This window comes from Physeter macrocephalus, chromosome 10 (assembly GCF_002837175.3).
Source record: "Physeter macrocephalus isolate SW-GA chromosome 10, ASM283717v5, whole genome shotgun sequence".
Lineage (NCBI taxonomy): Eukaryota > Metazoa > Chordata > Mammalia > Artiodactyla > Physeteridae > Physeter > Physeter macrocephalus.
The window spans coordinates 66116519-66136091 of record NC_041223.1 but is presented as its reverse complement, the minus strand read 5'-3'; the positions used below and the strand labels follow the sequence as shown (position 1 = coordinate 66136091).

The window sequence follows — 19573 nt, the reverse complement described above, 5'->3', positions numbered from 1 at the left end:
ACTGATTAAACAAAATTAAATGGCACAAAAGGGATACCATTGTTCTGACAGAGATATATCTTCAATCATGCTATGCTTTTTTTTTTTTAATTGGAGATTCTTTCAAAGGTACCCAGTGTAGCAATGTGTCATAGATTAACACTAAAAAGGTCCAAAGCTATAAACAACTTTCTAAAACAAAGTCCTTATGAAGAATAAACACAAATGATTTTAAAAAGGAATAGTCTGAAATCACGTATTTAAGGAAAATATTTCATTGATTTTAACAATAAGATCATGATTTTATTTGACAAATATATTCTTTCTTAAATTCTTTATGTACATTTTAAAAAGTCTATCAGATAAAAAGGAGGTTAGAGATCTCAAGGTGTTTGGATGTTTTTCAGGTAGTACTTTGTTTATTGTCACTGCTGTTTTCCTGGCCACCAGTGGTGGATCCTAAATTCCCTTTTTATATATTCTGGTGGCACTTAGGAGTTCAAGTCTATAGGTGCTTCTTAAATCTTCTCTTCACGGTAGGAAGGACCCAGGATATCAACTGTCTGCTAGCAGCATTCTACGCATATACTGAAGGCCAGTACTGTTCTCTCGTGGTCCATAGTCTCCCTCATAAGGGAGAAACGCTTATCACACTTGAATGCCAGTTCCATGTAAGTGGAGCATTTGTGCTCTCATAGTCTGAATGCTGCTCATGATTTTCTTTTGATGGCCCACCAGTGTGATCCCTAAACTCATCACATCCCTGAAAAAGACAAATGCAGTTTTCATTAGTTACCTTACAAAAATTTTATTTGGTACTAAACTGTCATCAACTCTTTAATTAATATGTTTTCTTAGGCACACAGATCTTATCTTGGTGTTCTTGGATATTAAGATCCTATTCCCACAGTGGGTTGGATTGGCAACCTGCATCACATTATCCTTTGTAAAACCCTGCTACTCAGGATCTCAATTAGTCATGATCAGTTATTTTTAAACTATTTGACCTTTTTTTTTTTAACAGGGTGAGGTGACTTTATTTTTTGGCCGCTGTGCGCGACTTGTGGGGTTGCTCCCCGAGACCAGGGATCAAACCCGGGCCCTAGGCAGTGAAGGCACTGAGTCCTAACCACGAGACCACCAAGGAATTCTTTGATTTGACATTTTATTTAAGAAATTATCAAAGCCTTAAAATTATTATTAACTTAAGGTACAGCTAGGAAACGTTACTTGAAATGTAGTATTCTTGAACCTAAGGAAAGTTTAAAATATTTCATTGTTTAAATAGGATATAGTATGAATGGAAACATTGCATGGCTCTAGTAGATCAAGAATAATCAAGGATCATACAAAGTATTATAATGAGTTTAATTGACGTGTGGTAATCCTGAGCATATTATTGGTTGTATACTTCAGTTTAGTACAATCATTTGACCACATTTTGGAAAAAAAAAAAATTCCTTAAAGTGTGCAATACCTATGTTTAATAGCCTAAATTTGCCATACGCCAGCTGTATCTATTAGCCAAAAAGACTGAGCTCAGGTATTTACAAGTAGCTAAAATATAGCCACAGTAGAGTACTGCGATATTTCATAGCTGTGGTCTAATAAGACCTTGAGAAGCACAGTTTTTCAGGGGAATAGATTACTTTGGAGAGATAGGTGTAATTACATCAGCTCTACCCACGTGGTGCCTAGCGGAAAACCAAACGAGAGAGCATGCACGTGCTGAAATTCATGTATATGCCATTTCCTGACATGCCAGGAAAGAGTATGTGATTGCTGGCTTTCTTCTCATTTGAAAAATGTGAAACACTTCTCCCAACAGTACATAAATAGCATCCCACTAATAGAACCTTGATAATTGTTTCCCATTTTCAAACACACTGACTGAGAGGAACTGCATTGCCTGTAAGAGTTATGCTGCAGCCAAGGAAGCTGAGGTCCAGAGATACTAAATGTATTTCCTAAGACCACATAATCAGTTATAGAGCCGGAAAGAAATATTTAGTTCTTTTTACCTCCAGTTCAGAGCAATTTCAAAAACTGTTTTATCAGGTCATTCTTCAATTAAAAAAAAAATCAATCAATCACAAACCTTCCAAAACTTAAGTTAAATTCTTATTATGGTTAATTGAATTAGGCGTCCTTTGACCTCTTCGGAAAGTGCTCATACTGGATTTCATAATGCATTTTGGTATTGAAATTTCGAGATTTTTAATGTCTGATACAAACATGGTGAAAGAAATCCTCTTTTGCAATGGAGAAAGTTTCCCCAGTGACTAGGAATCTAAACAATACAGCAGGAGTTTGGGATTGATATGAATATACTGCTATATTTAAAATAGATAACCAACAAGGACCTACTGTATAGCACAGGGAACTCTGCTCAATACTCTGTAATAACCTAAATGTGAAAAGAATTTGAAAAAGAATAGTTATACATGTATAACTGAATTACTTTTCTGTATACCTGAAACCAACACAACATTGTTAATCAATTCTACTCCAGTATAAAATAAAAATTAAAAAAGATAGATAATACAGCGGTTAATGAAAGAGGACGTCTCACTGGGTGGTGTTTTGAACTCTGGCTATGGAGACAAATTAGCTACCACTTACGATTGAGTCAGTTTAGGGCAAATATTTAAATTCTCTGAGCCTTAGCCTTGTCGCATGTAAAACTACTGACTTAATAAAATTGTTGCCATGAAGGTTAAAAAAGATATTGTACGTTCAGAAGTCTGTTTAGCAACACGCCTGGGACATAGTAGGCACTTATTAAAGAGATACTTTTCTCCCTGATTTTAGGGTTCATACCTCTTTAATATATGGAAGATGACCTAAAGTCTAACGTTTGGATTGCACCTGATACATTCTTCAATATAATTTTGCAGGTTTAAGCTTACTCGATAGTCATCCTGGCGACTGATTCAAGGGAGTTGTAGCCGGCTGCTGTGAAGTTATCTTTATATCTTTCCATCTTAATAGCTTGTAGCCATTCTCCAACTGAACAAAAGGCAGTGAAGTCAGGAGTGTTTTGATCCAAAAGAGGGCTTATTGGCCTGGGTGAGAATAATACAGAAAAGCAAATTTTTTCATGAATTACGAAAGAAAGCATGCCTTAGACCCACAAAAATAAGGAACTCTGCTCAATACTCTGTAATAACCTAAATGTGAAAAGAATTTGAAAAAGAATAGTTATACATGTATAACTGAATTACTTTTCTGTATACCTGAAACCAACACAACATTGTTAATCAATTCTACTCCAGTATAAAATAAAAATTAAAAAAGATAGATAATACAGCGGTTAATGAAAGAGGACATCTCACTGGGTGGTGTTTTGAACTCTGGCTATGGAGACAAATTAGCTACCACTTACGATTGAGTCAGTTTAGGGCAAATATTTAAATTCTCTGAGCCTTAGCCTTGTCGCATGTAAAACTACTGACTTAATAAAATTGTTGCCATGAAGGTTAAAAAAGATATTGTACGTTCAGAAGTCTGTTTAGCAACACGCCTGGGACATAGTAGGCACTTATTAAAGAGATACTTTTCTCCCTGATTTTAGGGTTCATACCTCTTTAATATATGGAAGATGACCTAAAGTCTAACGTTTGGATTGCACCTGATACATTCTTCAATATAATTTTGCAGGTTTAAGCTTACTCGATAGTCATCCTGGCGACTGATTCAAGGGAGTTGTAGCCGGCTGCTGTGAAGTTATCTTTATATCTTTCCATCTTAATAGCTTGTAGCCATTCTCCAACTGAACAAAAGGCAGTGAAGTCAGGAGTGTTTTGATCCAAAAGAGGGCTTATTGGCCTGGGTGAGAATAATACAGAAAAGCAAATTTTTTCATGAATTACGAAAGAAAGCATGCCTTAGACCCACAAAAATAAGGATATAAAAAATAAAATTACATATTTTAATTGATATTGTAATAACAAATAAACAGATATGCTAATAAAAATCTAATGTGTAAAGTTTGCCCAATAATTCCAAATTCCAAATGCATAAACAACAAGGTCCTACTGTAGAGCACAGAGAACTATATTCAATATCCTGTGATAAACCAGAATGGAAAAGAATATGAAAAAGAATGTATATATATGGATAACTGAATCATTTTGCTGTACAGCAGAAATTAACACATTGTAAATCACCCATACCTCAATAAAACAAGTTTTTAAAAAAACCCTACTAACTACAAAATTTCTATTTTATTTAGCTATGATGACCAGCAGATTGCATCTTCCATGTACTTTTCAGAGTATGGCCAACAATATTTGTAATCAGTAAATATTTGTTCATTTGCTGGGAGTAAAGAAAGCACATCTGGCTGTGGACTAACTTGTTCAGAGGGTGCTTTTGAGAACATAACGCACCCACTGTACTAATGGCACCCCTTGTGCACCTTGTGAGTTCATACGCCTCCACAAGGAAGGGCCTGACTACAGTACCGACAACAGAGCAACAGGTCTACCTGGCAGCTGAAGCCGAATAACTACTAATCTACATTACCATTACCACGAAGCATGCATGGGGCGGTTAGGTTCTTTTTAATGGGTATATCTCTTAAATCATGTATTGAATTACCTTAATAATCTTTAACTTCATGGGATCATTTTACTATGAAACTCAAAGCAAAACAATCCAATAGATAATATGGATATAATAAAAAACTAGGGCAACAGCAAGAAAAATCCATGTAATATTGATAATTTGAAAATGTGAAATGCCACCTAATCACACAAATCCATTTGAGAAATTTTTCTAAAATGACAGCCCGTGATATTGATCGTAAATCTTATTTAAGGCAATAACAATGAACAGATCTCTTTAGACACTGATTTAACTAAGGCAAGCCATCTGAAAAGAAAAAAAAATTAAAACTTCTATAAAGATAAGAAATTTAATATGGACTTTAATAATTTAACACAAATGTCGATTTGCCATTGGGGTGGGGCTGAGGAGATAAATGGTTCATATGCAGTTTGAATTTCTCCCAGATTTCATTTCTTTAGCTATTTCTTACCTACTACACGTTCCCAGGGGTGTCTTCAGACTATTTGGGTTTCGAATCATTTTGTCTAGAATTCCAACTATCTGTTCAAACTTTGGCCTTTCCGCACGTTCCTTCTGCCAACAATCCAGCATCAGCTGGTGCAGCCCAGCTGGGCAGTCCATGGGTGCTGGTAAGCGATAACCTTCTTCTATTGCTTTTATAACCTAATAGCCAAAAGGACATTAAAATATTACTGACTGAGATTCAATTATAATCAAATGAATTGCCCAGGAGGCAAAGTGATTTATCCGGATAAGAGTAAAGTACACTGTTATGCAAAAGACTTACTTATTTTTTCCAAAACATCCGTGGATATTAAGCATGCTATTAAGGGGTGCATGAAGCGCAGGGTATGATGACATTTCCTAGTTAATTCAGCAATAGGGAGCAGCAATTAAGCTCACCCAGGGCGCAACAGATGGAAACTTTTTTTTTTTTTTTTTTTTTTTTTTTTTTGCGGTACGTGGGCCTCTCACTGCTGTGGCCTCTCCCGTTGCAGAGCAAAGGCTCCGGACGCACAGGCTCAGCGGCCATGGCTCACGGGCCCAGCCGCTCCGCGGCATGTGGGATCTTCCCAGACCGGGGCACGAACCCCCCCTGCATCGGCAGGAGGACTCTCAACCACTGCGCCACCAGGGAAGCCCCAGATGGAAACTTTTTTAATGTCATCCCAGAGGTTTTCAAAAGGGAAGATGTTAACGGAACGATTTTATTGTATATAGCTGTGCATGTACATATCTTCCCATACATTTATGAGTTCCTCAAGTTGTAAAAAGAAGGTCTGAGTTACCCAGAATTAGCCCCTACCACAAAGTTTCACTTTTTGAAGAGTTCAAATGATATTTTTCAACAAGATATCCAAATATGTGAATGTACTATGACAGAAAATGTTACCAATCACACTATTATTTTAAACAATATGAAGCTTATATACTTATGAAGTGTATAGTGTTACAAGATACAGTATTGTGCTAGAACCGATTTGTACTGTTCATAAAAGTGATTGGATCACTTCCCAACTCCAAGTCCCGTGACCTCACACAGGCAGACTGAAACCAGCCTTGAGGGATGGAGGGAGGAAAGGTTTACACCAGGAAATTGGGAAAGGTTACAGATCAGTTTCCCACTCAGAGTGCTGGCTGTTAAACTTTTATCAGCCCATCACTACCCATTTATATCTATTAACAGCCTAAGAGGCGATTTGTATCAAGCTTTGAATGTTAATGCAAACTAAGCCTCCATAAACATTTGTACACGGCAATCAGAAAGTCCAAAAATTACTTATTTAGACTTGGGTTTTTTATTTATATGGAAAGCAAAAAAAGATTTTAAAATCAGACACTGTTACAAATCTGAGCAGCACAGGGAAAATAATAGGAAAGCAAAAAAACACAAATAAGAAGAACTTGTAAAACATCAAAATATTATTCAAGAGGGATTAACAAATCCTTTGATACTAGCATAATAGTAATAGAAATGTAGGAAAAAATGGCTCTCTGGAAAAAAAAAGAGGTAACCCTGAGTTTTTGAAGAAAACAGGACTAAAGTAGGCAGACAAAAGCTGGCTTTAAGAAACGTCAGTGAACCTAATATTTGTAGGGAAACATAGCCTTAAGATGCTTGCTGACATTCAAGAATAGCACATTAAAATGTAAAAGGTTGTAGGATGGAATAAATAAAGTAGCTAGCATCAACAATTTTTAGAGAAAATCCTCTGTATAAGAAAAAGTGTCCACTTTTCTTTAAGGAAAATTTATATATGCAAATTGATAAAGTTTAAAAGGTAAAGAGATAAACTTAAATAGAGTAATTTTTGAAAAATTTCATAAGTATAAAATCTTCAGCCCAAAATCTCCCCTGATCACTAGGCTGTAAGTCCATTAGTTTACTAGATATCTTCCCCTGGATTTTCCATAGGAACTTCATACTTTATTGAAAATTGAATTTTTTTACCTTTCCCCAAAGCTCTTACTCTTTCAATTAATGACACTTCCAGTCATCCCATCCAGAGAGCTGAAATGAGAACAATCTAGACTCTTTTACATGCACAGGCAATTAGTCACCACTTTCTGATGATACTACTTCCTAAATACAATACACTCAAATGGTAGAAGTATTTTTTCGTATATGTATATGGATATCTCTCTATCTCTGTGTGTGTGTATGTGTATATATATATATATATATATATATATACACATACACAGTGCTGTAATTGGAAATGGCTTTACTCTGAAAATTAGGTTAGTGGGTTGGTGAAAATTATTTATTTTTGCTTATGTACTTTTGTTTTAAAGCTTATTTACCCTAAAGTTTATTATTAATTTTGAATACAACAATTTTTAAAATGTTACCTTTATATTTGTTTTATTAAATAGGTATGGGGTGGGGGGAAGTGTGGTAGAAAATACCATGAACATAATAGATTAAAATGCAACACATAAATATATATTTATTTTTGCAGTAATGGAGCCATTATCCCATAGTTATGTAGTTAAGTCTTTACCAAGTCTCACACTATGGGATCTTTCCTTCAGTACTTTATTTTGAGTAACAGCTATGGAGAAAACACCTTAGCGTTAAGTGACTTTAATCAGTGTTGGTATTGAATGCTAATGAAGCCGTATGAGAGAAGTTTTAAAATTTTCCTGGGCTTCCCTGGTGGCGCAGTGGTTGAGAGTCCGCCTGCCGATGCAGGGGACACGAGTTCGTGCCCCGGTCCGGGAAGATCCCACATGCCGCGGAGCGGCTGGGCCCGTGAGCCATGGCCGCGGAGCCTGCGCGTCCGGAGCCTGTGCTCCGCAATGGGAGAGGCCACAGCAGTGAGAGGCCCGCGTACCACCAAAAAAAAAAAAAAAAAAAAATTTCCTGTTTATGACTCTGTAACTACAAATGTTGGATATCATTGTAAACATTCCTCTATAATATCCCTTTAAAAAGCACACAAGAAAACATACACAAATGGGACCTCTGTAAAGATCACCAACATATAACTACAGGAGGAATTAAATTAAAAAAAAAAACTTTTAAATGCAAAGAATTTCATGTGGCTTTGTATAACACTCCAGGGACAGCGCTATTTCAGGATTCAAAAGTGCTCTATGTTAAACAAGTTAGATAAAACTAAAAATAATGTGCTTTGGAAAGCTGGATTAAGTTATTTAAACAGTGGCTCAAGTTGTGAATAAGTAAATTAATAACCGGTAAAACTTTATATATTCAAAATGACCAAATAGTAAACATTTTTCTTTACGGGGAAAAGAGTGGCTTTCCTCTATTTTGAGGTTGCTTGTATCTGAACATATGCAGTATTTTTCTGAACTGATGGACTCCACCCCCATGCTCATAAGATTGGGGCAATGCTTATTATTTTCTACCACCTCCTATTTCCCCACTTGTAGCTTTTTCTCAGAAGTTCTGAAAGGAACAATGCAGGTAGAGAAATCTTTCCTTTTTTATTTCCCTCTAAATAATCCTTTAAACGTACATCTAAACCTTATCATGATCCTCTTGACAAAATACCCTTCAACAGCTCTCCAATTAGAATTCTTTGGCTTTGAGCACAATATATTCTTAAATCTCTGTGCCAATGAATAAAGTAACATGAAATAACTCTTACAGGAATGAAAGAGTTAGTAAACTTCTGTAGTTATCCTATTGCACTACAGAAATTTGACGATTCCTAGTATTAGAACAGAGAACATTTATCAACACAAAATGAAACTTCTAGCTCTCAAAAACACAGTGGTTTACAAATTTTTAAAGGAGCAGCAGCAAAGTATAATTAAAATAAGAGATGCTCTGGACTGGGAATGGACTTTGGGACTCCAAAGTTGCCATTAACAATCACGCTCCTACCTACAGGGGCACCAGAGATACGTGCTGGGAACCTTGGTCTCTATACAGTATAGTTTGGCATAATTCAAGGCAAGCCTGTTGAGGATAAACCCGCCCTCAAGGGATGATTCAGCCAGGAACTGAGACTTGAGGTTCCGCAGGTTTTATCTGGTTAGCCTGCCAGAGAAACAAGTTATCTTTTAAGGATATAATAATCATAGTAAATATTTATTGAATACTTACTATACGATTAGTATTGTTTTAATTATCTCATTTAATCTTTACAAAAACCTTATTAGGCAAGTATTATTATATTGATTCTAGAGACAAAGAATCGGAGGTGCTGAGAAGTTAAGCACCGGGAAAACATCACATAGCTGTCAGTAGAAGAGACAGAATTTGATGGAGGCTGTCTGACCAGAGCCCATGCTGTTGAGAGCTGCATTATATTTCCAACTGGGAAAACAAAAAGTGTGCTGCACAAATAGTTACATGTTCTCAGAAACAACAAAACACACAGTAAGATGACTGATCCTACACTTCTTAAAGCGTTACGTAATTATCCATGGAATTCATTTAAAACATCTTTTTGTGAAATTACTAGAAACCCCTTGGATTTGCCTGTCGAGATCTAGCCTTAGAATTATAATAAAAGTCAAAGAAAAAAAGGAAAATATTCATAGCAATTTCTAATTCTAGATCATTTCCAGAGGAATAGGAAGTGACTAGGGTAAATGACATTTTAAAAGAACACTGGGATCCAACAGGGGACACTTCTTAGACTGCAGAGAAATACCTGGAAAACACACATTTGCTTGCCGAGATGTATTTCAGTATTACTACAGTATGACACTAGTTAAGAGAAAAAGGAGCACAGACAGACCCCATGATAATGGGCCTGTAATAACTCAAAATGGGAGATAACATGATTGGCTTCTGTTCTCCACTTATGCCCATTTTCATCTCATCAACCTCACAATAACATGACCCACATTTTATGCAATTAAATATTTTGGACCCCACATACAGGATTACAGAAAAGTTTTACCAAAAAATCCACAATTTTTTATATCTTAATATAAAAAAAGTAATAAATCAGTGGTGACATTTAAAAGGAAAAGTTGAGGGCTCACAGTTTAGCTGAGAATAAACTTAGTTACAAGCATATTATATTTTCAAAGCTCTTAAATGTCTTTTCATGGACCACTTTAAAGAATTATCTTTATGTCTCCTATCTTTATGGATGCTTAATTTTTTACCATCCTCGTGACTACCTACCAGTAAATTGGATGATTTATTGGCTTACCTTAAAGAAAGAAGAAATGACTTTGTTGAGTACTATAAACAGGAAAAAAAGTAATCCATATAATGAAGAATTTTAAAATTTCATAATTTGACTATGAATATTATATTCGGACTAATTAAGACATAAATTCAATTAAAAGACAGCTGCTGTGAATACCAAATATAAGTATTTCCAATTCGTGTATTATGTATTATATTTGACTGCATTTATACATATAAGTTCTGTCTTTGAAAGGTCGTTAATGTAAAGGGCTAAACACCTACAGATTTTAAAGAAGAATGAAAGTTGGAAATTTATTGGGAAAGCCTACCTTCTTGGTTTTAACTGCAAATACCTAGATTCTAACTGCTTCCATTGCAGCTAAAACTCAGGAAGTTTATGGGCACATGAAAAACAATGAGCAGTAATCCTGTGATAAACCTATTCGGGTGTGGGTAACTTCATACATATGCATATTATCTTTCCCCAAGATTTTCTTGCTTATTCCCTGCTTTAGAGTGCAACTAAAGCCTCCTGGCACTATCTACCTCATTGATTTTACAATACAGTCAGCCCTCCATATCCTGGGAGGATTCGACATCTTCAGATTCGGCAGCCATGGATGAAAGCATTTCAAAAGAAAAAGGAAAACCAGAAAATTCCAAAAAGCAAAACTTGAATTTGCCACACACCAGTAATTATTTACACTGCATTTACACTGTATTCACATCTATTTACATAGTATTTATATTGTATTAGGTATCATAAGTAATCTAGAGATAATTTAAAGTATACAGAAGGATGGGCACAAGTTTAGTGCAAATACAATGTCATTTTGTATAAGGGGCTTGAGCACCCTCAGATTTTGGTATCTGCCAAAGTCCTGGAACTAATGTCCCATGGATACTAAGGGACTTTTTTATTTCTTCAGAGTGATCACAGAAATCTCACTTTATTTAGCTTTCAGCCTAGAATTCTGTGGAGTTCCTGACAAATATTAACTATCAATTTAGATCTTGTTCTCATGGTGACTTAAGAAAAGTCTCTTGTAATCCAAGGTATTGAAATTTGAGGGCTTTCTAAAATCCCTAACAAATTTCTAGCAATTAAATTTAAACAATATAAAGTGAGTTGATTCAATCAAGGGTGATTCTCTCGATCAATCTAGACTGAGTTTTAAAACATTAATGTCTCTGAATATCTGATGAAAGCAACATTCCCAGAAAAATAACATATATTCACATATACAGAGGATTTCCATATGCATCAGGGATTTGGCAGGTCACTTAAGTCTCTCTATGGTCTCCTACCCAGAGACTCCAAGAAAAAAGCTTTTCTCTAGAAAATTTTTTTGCTAGAATGGAATTCATTATTTTAAATTATCCAGTTTTTTCCACCATTTGTATATTGCCAGTTTAACATAAGTATAAAATAATGAATATTATGCTTTAAGAAGAATATTAATATCAATTTCACTATAAAAACTGAACTGCATAGGTAATTTCTTGTGTTTGAATTTAATAATTCAGACCTTTGTGATTAAAAAAATAAGAAAGATGGTGCTAGAATGTTCTAGGTCAGAAGTAAACTTCATTGTGCCTATAAAAATTTCATTTTATCAGTAAAAATATTTATTAATGCTTGATAGACTAAATATACATTTATGATATTTAATTTTCAAGAAAAACAATAGGGAATATTAAAAACTAAATTGAAGATATTTATTTTTTTTCTTCTTAACCATTTCTATTATTTATTTTTAGAAGTTAAGCGAACTTTGAATTTAAGTCATCTTATATTCCTGTCATTCCCTTTATGTTTGAATCTAGTACAGAAAGAAGGTGTCAAAAGAAATGAAACTCTACCGAGTGTCTAGGGAAATGTAAATATTTCTCTTTCTCTGCCCCAAGGATTTGTTTGCCCACATTTTGACAGTCCATGAAATCTTTGACACTGAGACCTGTCAAATATTAACAACTTTGCCTCTGCCAAAAGGACTCATCATTCAGACTTTTATCTTTGAAAAACCAAAACCAAAACCAAAAAAACAAAAAAACCCAAATAAAAAAAATTTTATGTCATTATTCAATTCGAAATAGCAAAAGATTTCACTGATTTCAAAGCTCCCCCTCTTTAGGCTGTGAATTTTTCAGCCAATGCAAAAATTTGTTAAAAAATGTATTGAAAATTACCTTACCAACAAGCAGTCTCATTTCAGTTGTCTAAAAATAGCTACTTATAAGTTTTAAGAGCCATAAGAACTTGATGTGGAAAATTCTAAAATAAAAAAGAGATACTAATTTTATATAACAATGATCATGATCTGTTTTTGAAAAATAACTCAACTTTAATGTTAGTCAGTGTCTATTGCTGTCCATGTTTATAGTACCTCGAGAATTGACTACTCCAAACCGGTTTGCTTGTCACATCCTTCTTTTCAATGGTAATATAGAATTTCTTCAAGCACCACTTATTTTTTTACTCTATTCTTCAAGAGCATGCATTTTTACCTTTTCCAAATTCCTTCAAAAAAAAGCTTTCATCAATTTGCCCCAACCTAACCTTCATTTCAAATCACTAACGATGTATGCCTCCCTTATAGGAGATGCATAGGAGTCTATTTGGTTGGTCCCCATACACTTCACTAAGCCTTTATTTCTGGACTTTCCAAGGGGCTCCTTTGCCGAATTCTCTAATCAACTATGAACCAAGGTCTTCTCCATATTTCTAGTTCAAATCCAGGATACCTTCCTAGATTTTACATTTGCTCTACTTTTATCTAAATTTCACTCATATTTTCAATAAATTAAGCCATATGAATCTGCCAGTACTTGAAAGCTTCTGGCTTACAAAAATGTTAATTTCGTAAAATTCAACTTAGAGAAGCAAATATTTACTTGCACTTATGCTATATTGTTTTATAAATGGTTTCTTGGTGTGAGATGTATATGCTCAATAGCTATCATCAGCTTCTTAAAGGATAACAACGTATCTTATGCCTTAGTAACAAGATACACATTTAATAAGTTGTATTTTTAGAAGACATTTCCAAAGATAGTCCCATTGTGATTACATTCTAAAATATCACTATGAAACACCAATATTGATCATAAAATCTAGGTTATCTCATGAAATTAGAATTTAAGTAAATCAATCAACAATAGATAATTTAAACAGATTTTATCAGGAAATTAAAAAAAGAAAGGCAAGCTTCAACAACAAAATCAAACACAACCTTCCTCACCCTCCCCTCCACAAATGATTCTTTTATTCATGTGACTCTCCCACTACAGGTGTGCAAGCTCAGCATGATTACCTTTATTAAGGAGAAATATCCTTTGCAGGCTTCTATTATGTCCAGAGAATTTAAATAAAAAAAGAAAAAACAATTCTTCAAAATGAAGACAAAATGAAATTAATTGAACCACTAATTTATGGTAATTATTGTGGTAATTTGTGGTAATAATTGTGAAAACTCAGCAATCATCTTTTTATGATTCTGTAAAAGTTTCTTCTTATGAGCCAGTACCTACACATTCCCATAATATGAATATTAATGTATTAAATAAATCCTTTTTGTTTAAGTAGTGTAACACCTACATCTTGATTTGACATGTCCCAATAAGGTCTTTCTCCATAAGACATAACTTCCCACATGACTATTCCATAGCTCCATACGTCACTGGCTGATGTGAATTTCCGGTATTGGATGGCTTCAGGTGCTGTCCACCTCACTGGAATTTTTCCACCCTGTATAAAAAGAAATTGACATTTTAAGTATGTATAATAATGTATAAAACATTTATAGCAGAACCATTAAGCTACAGTTAAACACTTGTGTATTTGGTTGGCAATTCAGCAGTATCAGGTCTATTCATCTTGAATTTCTCTAAGTGCATTTAAAGTTACTAGTCTGTTTTTTAAAATGTCACCGTTAAGTTTTCATTTTTAAGGCAAATCGATAATGGACCTATGCGGTTGTAGGGCAAGAGTCTAGTCGAAAGGACAATGACAAATTAGACAAAACAGCTACTAAAATGGAATGAAATATTGGAATAATATCAATAGTATATAAGTAAATCCTCATATTTTCCCTTTTTCTAATCTTACAAAAGTTATAAGAATTAGCATAATCTTTTATTAAAACCTTTATTAAAATGGGATTATATTTTTCTGCTACAATTATGACTGCTAGTAACCAAATGTTGTATGTGTATATTATTTATATGAACATCCCAATATAAAATAAGCTGTTCTCATTTTTATCATTACTTCTCATCTTAGCCTATATGTAGATTGTAAAAGCAACAAAGATTCTTCCAAAAGGAAAAAAAATAGCAACAACAAAAAGCTGAGATCAATTTGCCTCTTTTCTCCCATTTAGTTTTGTATTATTAGGCACTGCTTTCTTGGTAGGAAAATCGCAGGAATATGAAAAGGTGCAGTAATAGACTTTTTCTTACAGTCGTTGTATAGACAGCTTCTGGATCGTCCTCTATAACCCGGGACAGGCCGAAATCTGACACTTTACAAACAAGATTGCTGTTGACAAGAATATTACGAGCTGCAAGGTCCCTGTGAACGTATCCCATATCGGCCAAATATCTCATTCCAGCAGCAATTCCTCTCAGCATTCCTACTAACTGAATGATTGTAAATTGCCCATCGTGTTTCTACAGGAAGACAAAAATGAAAGTCCAGTTAGCTATACTTTGAAAGGGGAAAAAAAAAATCACCATGAAAAATGTCTGCACCCTAGTCATTTTCTATTGTATACTAGGAATCACCAGTTAATTTTCTATGTAGTGTAGACACTTGTGAAAAACATAACAGGTGCTGATTTAACTTGATAGATAGTCAGGTAATATAAAATAGAGTTCTGATAATCATTTAGTTATTTATATGGATGTGTTGTTAAAATTAACTAATAATAATTTCAGATTGTGCAAATCCAAAAGTATATGCTACTTTTTAAATCGAAGTTAGGGAATGGAATATAAAAAAAATGATCCCTGACAGCTAACTGTTTTCCTCACTTGCCAAAAATTACACAAATAATCTAAAAATATAAAAGGGATAAAGATACATATATTAGCTTTCTTTCTCCAAATGGTTAAAAATGTAAAGGTGAAAAACCTTTTGAGTAAAGATGAAGAGAAACTTAGAGGTAGAAAAGGATTATACTGGCTGACTTGGTTTTCATATTATACTTTTCATTGCTATCCGTAGGTACATTACTTATAACCAAGATTCTCTAAAATACATGTACTAGCAAGTAGAATTGAGCACTCTTTGCAACCAACTGGCCACCATATATTTTTAACTCACAGATTTCTCCAACTGAATTACAGATACGGTGCATGAGGACCGTGGATTGAGCAGATGAGCCTGCTAGGTGATGCTTTCTTCCAGAGAGTTGACAGTTATGCATATCATCTTGCATGTCATATGCAAGATGACAGTTGCATCTTGCATATCATCAAGATGCAGCAATAAAGACCTCTCGAAATCCTCTGAATCCTTATTAAACTGGGTTGAACTTATCATTCTAGATCATGTATGTTCTCATTATTTTCTCTTTGCCATTTGAAAAAATGTTAACATGTGTTCACGTTCTTAGGTGGAAAGTCTCTGAACGTAAAAATACGTATGTTTTTACGTTTAGAATTTATTATTTATAAAAATAACATACTTGTAACTCTAAAAAGGTTCATAATTCTTTATTTTAGGCTTGGTGTTCACATAACAATATAACAGAAATAGTTCCACAAAGACGAGCTGGGATCATCCTACCAACATTGAATGGCTATCTCACTTCTCAGTCTTCTCTGTATTATGTCTGTATTTCATTTATAATTGTACTGAAAAAGTAAAATGCTACGCTACAACAGGTATTCAAATTACACGGCTTCAGGTATCCTCCATGCCTGTGGTAATATGTCAATGGAAACTTTTTTTTTTTTTTTTTTTTGCGGGACGCGGGCCTCTCACTGTTGTGGCCTCTCCCGTTGCGGAGCACAGGCTCCGGACACGCAGGCTCAGCGGCCATGGCTCACGGGCCCAGCCGCTCCGCGACATGTGGGATCCTCCCGGACCGGGGCACGAACCCGCGTCCCCTGCATCGGCAGGCGGACCCTCAACCACTGCGCCACCAGGGAAGCCCAATGGAGACTATTTTTTAACTACACTGTATCACTTAAATGCTCAAAAATATTCTAGTTCAATCCAGTCTAAGACTCTTTTAATCTGCTTTTCAAAGACAATTTTGTGACCTGTTAAAGTTTATACTGTTCACATTTTACACTGCAAAGAAAAGTTCAGAAAATTACATTGGTAGCATGTATATTTAGAATGGGAGAATAACTTTGTTACTTACCCTGAGAAATGCATCTAGGGCTCCATTTTCCATGAATTCTATTACAATCATGACCGGTTTCCCTAAAATTACAAAAATATATACATAAGAAAAAAGTGTTGCTTCCAAAACTGTAATCTAAGCTTCGTATTTATCCTCCTTCTCACTCCGGATAAAATACATGGTGCTCTTTTGAAAGACTGACTGGGTGAGTGGTGAGTATTTCTAATGCTTTTAGTGCTGCTAAATGCAAAGAGTCATTAACTGTCTGTTTGGAACGTGGTCATGATTCACAAAATTAAACAGTAAAAGTCAGTGTGTTCTTCTGACTCCTGCTTTGTGAACAAAACTCAGAGAAAATGACACTTTACAGAAAATGTGAAGACTAAACTGTATTACTTTTGTGGCTTTGAAGCTAAATGAAAATATCTGTCACTCCATCTATCTATCAGATTTATTCTTTACCTCTAAACCTGCATTCATTTATCCTGATTTTTTTTCTGAGGTGGTAACACAAAAGAAAATTTAGTCAGTTACGTATCAAGAAAAAAAATTCATTAAGAATATGCAATGTATTTACAATTTGATTTTTTAGTATCTATGAAATAACACTAATTTCTGACAGTTCACTGGATAAATGAAATACATAATCAATATCTACCTCTTGTAACAACCCCTTCCAAATGGACAACATTTGGGTGGTCAAACTGCCCCATGATGCTGGCTTCACATAAAAAGTCTCTCCTTTGTTTTTCTGTGTAACCAACTTTCAGGGTTTTTATGGCTACCGCAACATCTCTTTTCCCTGGAAGTTTCAAACGACCACTGCAGACTTCTCCAAATTCTCCTGAAGTAACAGAACAGGCAGGTGTATTTTAATTTCAGAAATATTTCCTCTCTCAAAGTAAATGCATGAAATTCTTTAAATGCACTTTTAAACTTTCCTAAACTATCTGTTACACAAACTATTATTTTTTTTAACTGGGTTAACAAAAACTCTTTCAGCAACAACATTCAGGTTTGAAATACGCTGCATAATGTACACTGCTTACTAGAGTATAAGGGCACATTAGCGAATTCTAAACATTGCTGTTGTTTTCACAGCTTGAGAAGCAAATACTTCTCAAAGATTTAAAAATCTGGAATTCATATCTACTTATGTCTGCTAGATTTAATGGACTTGATCCAAAAATGTATAATTATTCTGAAGATACATTGTATCCATAGAAAATAATGCTCCTTTTAAATAATTCATACATATTAATTTTCTACATGGAATTACACAGCACAACGGTTAATACCTAAAGCTTAGCAGGAAGATGGTAAATCAAGTCAGAGGAGATGTATATTCCAGCAAAATTCGGGACATTCTAATTATTTTAAATACGAAGTCATTTCTTGGACAGGCCAGAACTATTATGAAATAGCTTATAACAGAACGATATCTTAAAAATCCAACAGAAGACAAAAGATACACGATTCTCTGCACCACATGCTTCTTTTTCACTTTTTTCTTAAGATTTCATAAACAAGTACAGGCTCATTGCTTCTAACAGTTCAGGTAAATGCAAAGGTTCTATACTTGAGTTATAATTATTTGCCTGTCATTATGATGTATGACTTTCGATCGTGGCTAAATGGAACAGCTGAACAAGGAAGCTACAACAGCCTTACCTGCTCCAATCACACGCTCAATTTTAATACAGGAGGCATCTAGCTCCTTGGCGAATTGATGGACAGCTCTATTTGGGTCCTCATAGGTTTCAGGGTCAATGTAGGTTTTGGTGCCTGGAAATTTAACTGTAATGATGTAAGAAAGCATGACTGTGATGAAGCAAAGCACTTATTGTGCAGTCAGCCCAGGAATTTCATTATGCAGAGTGCTCCTTGGAACAGTGAACTTGCTTCCACATCACCTGATTCACAGCAGTTTTAACAGACTACTTCAGTCTGCGGGCGTATAGGTATTATCTGCAAGCTTCTATAGGTAACATAGGATCCAGCTCATAGTTTACTAACTGAATTGCTTTTCCAGTAAATCAACAAAGGACATCACCGAAATTCTCTGACATGACTCTTATCAGACTGGAGGTTTAATTAAATTCACTGCTATCATGGCATAGTTCAAGCCATACTGAGGTTTGTAATGGACTTGGAAACACATTTGTAAATCTATCATTCAGTCAATCAATCAAATTAATACACTGGGAAAAGAAGACATTTCATTTACAGGTAGCCTACTACACTGACAGCAATATTAAAAACAGTTAGACATCTTACTTATTCTTTTATTTTTTTAAAGACCAACCACCATTGACATAGACATATAAATTAATACAAGATGTGAGGGACAGCTATCACAGAACCAGAGAGAAATCTACTATGACACAGTTTCTTCTTCACCTTGAAGGGCAATAGAGGCCAGATGTACAAAGTGCAGAGTAAAGTTAGAAAATTTACAATATTCCTGGGATCTGCTAACCATGTATGACAGCAATTTGAAAGAGGAATGGTTTATATGAACTTTCAATTATAAGGCTCTGGAAGATCTTAACTGCTATAAGGAGGTAGCCAATATGCCTCAGAAAAGGTAGTCAAAATTCAAACAACATAGAATCATCTTAAAAGTTAAAATCTTCTTAAAATGCACCCAGAAGCATGCAGGTAACAGATAATGCTATGTCAACTTTAAATCAATTACAATAATGTATTCCAAATCTAATCATTTGGTTAAAGACAAAGATAAGATAAATAGGCATATATTTGGTTATATTAATGCAATGAAAAGATACACTGTATCCTCAAAAAAACTTTATTGTTTTTAACAAAGCCACTGAACAATCTTTTCATTAAATCTTACTATTTGGAGAACAATATATTTCTCTATGTATTACACTGCAGCCTAACTGTGCTTATGTCATCACATCCAATTGAAATTATATTTTTAAAATAAGCATATAACAAACGAAAAGAAGCAGAATGTATAAAGGAAAAATGGGATTTAAAAATCTTGAATTATTCTGCTGTAGTTGATTGTTTATCCAAA

At 34.6% G+C, this 19573-nt stretch overlaps 1 protein-coding gene across 4 annotated transcripts in view; it reads right to left on the bottom strand.

Moving 5' to 3' along the window:
* Positions 1–354: 354 nt before the first annotated feature.
* The window catches only part of EPHA7 (EPH receptor A7), a 169030-nt gene continuing 149811 nt past the window's right edge, over positions 355–19573 (bottom strand). For 2 of the 4 annotated variants that reach the window (XM_024119351.3, XM_024119354.3), the window contains exons 10-17: positions 18202–18327; positions 17189–17374; positions 16549–16610; positions 14636–14845; positions 13773–13922; positions 5021–5214; positions 3652–3807; positions 355–742 (exon numbers count right to left, since the gene is read on the bottom strand). In XM_024119351.3, coding sequence (XP_023975119.1) covers positions 628–742; positions 3652–3807; positions 5021–5214; positions 13773–13922; positions 14636–14845; positions 16549–16610; positions 17189–17374; positions 18202–18327 — 1199 coding nt within the window. In that variant the 3' untranslated portion in view covers positions 355–627. Of the gene's footprint in view, positions 743–3647; positions 3808–5020; positions 5215–13772; positions 13923–14635; positions 14846–16548; positions 16611–17188; positions 17375–18201; positions 18328–19573 lie in introns of those variants that run through there. The other 2 variants (XM_055087617.1, XM_055087618.1) reach the window with 1 other exon arrangement.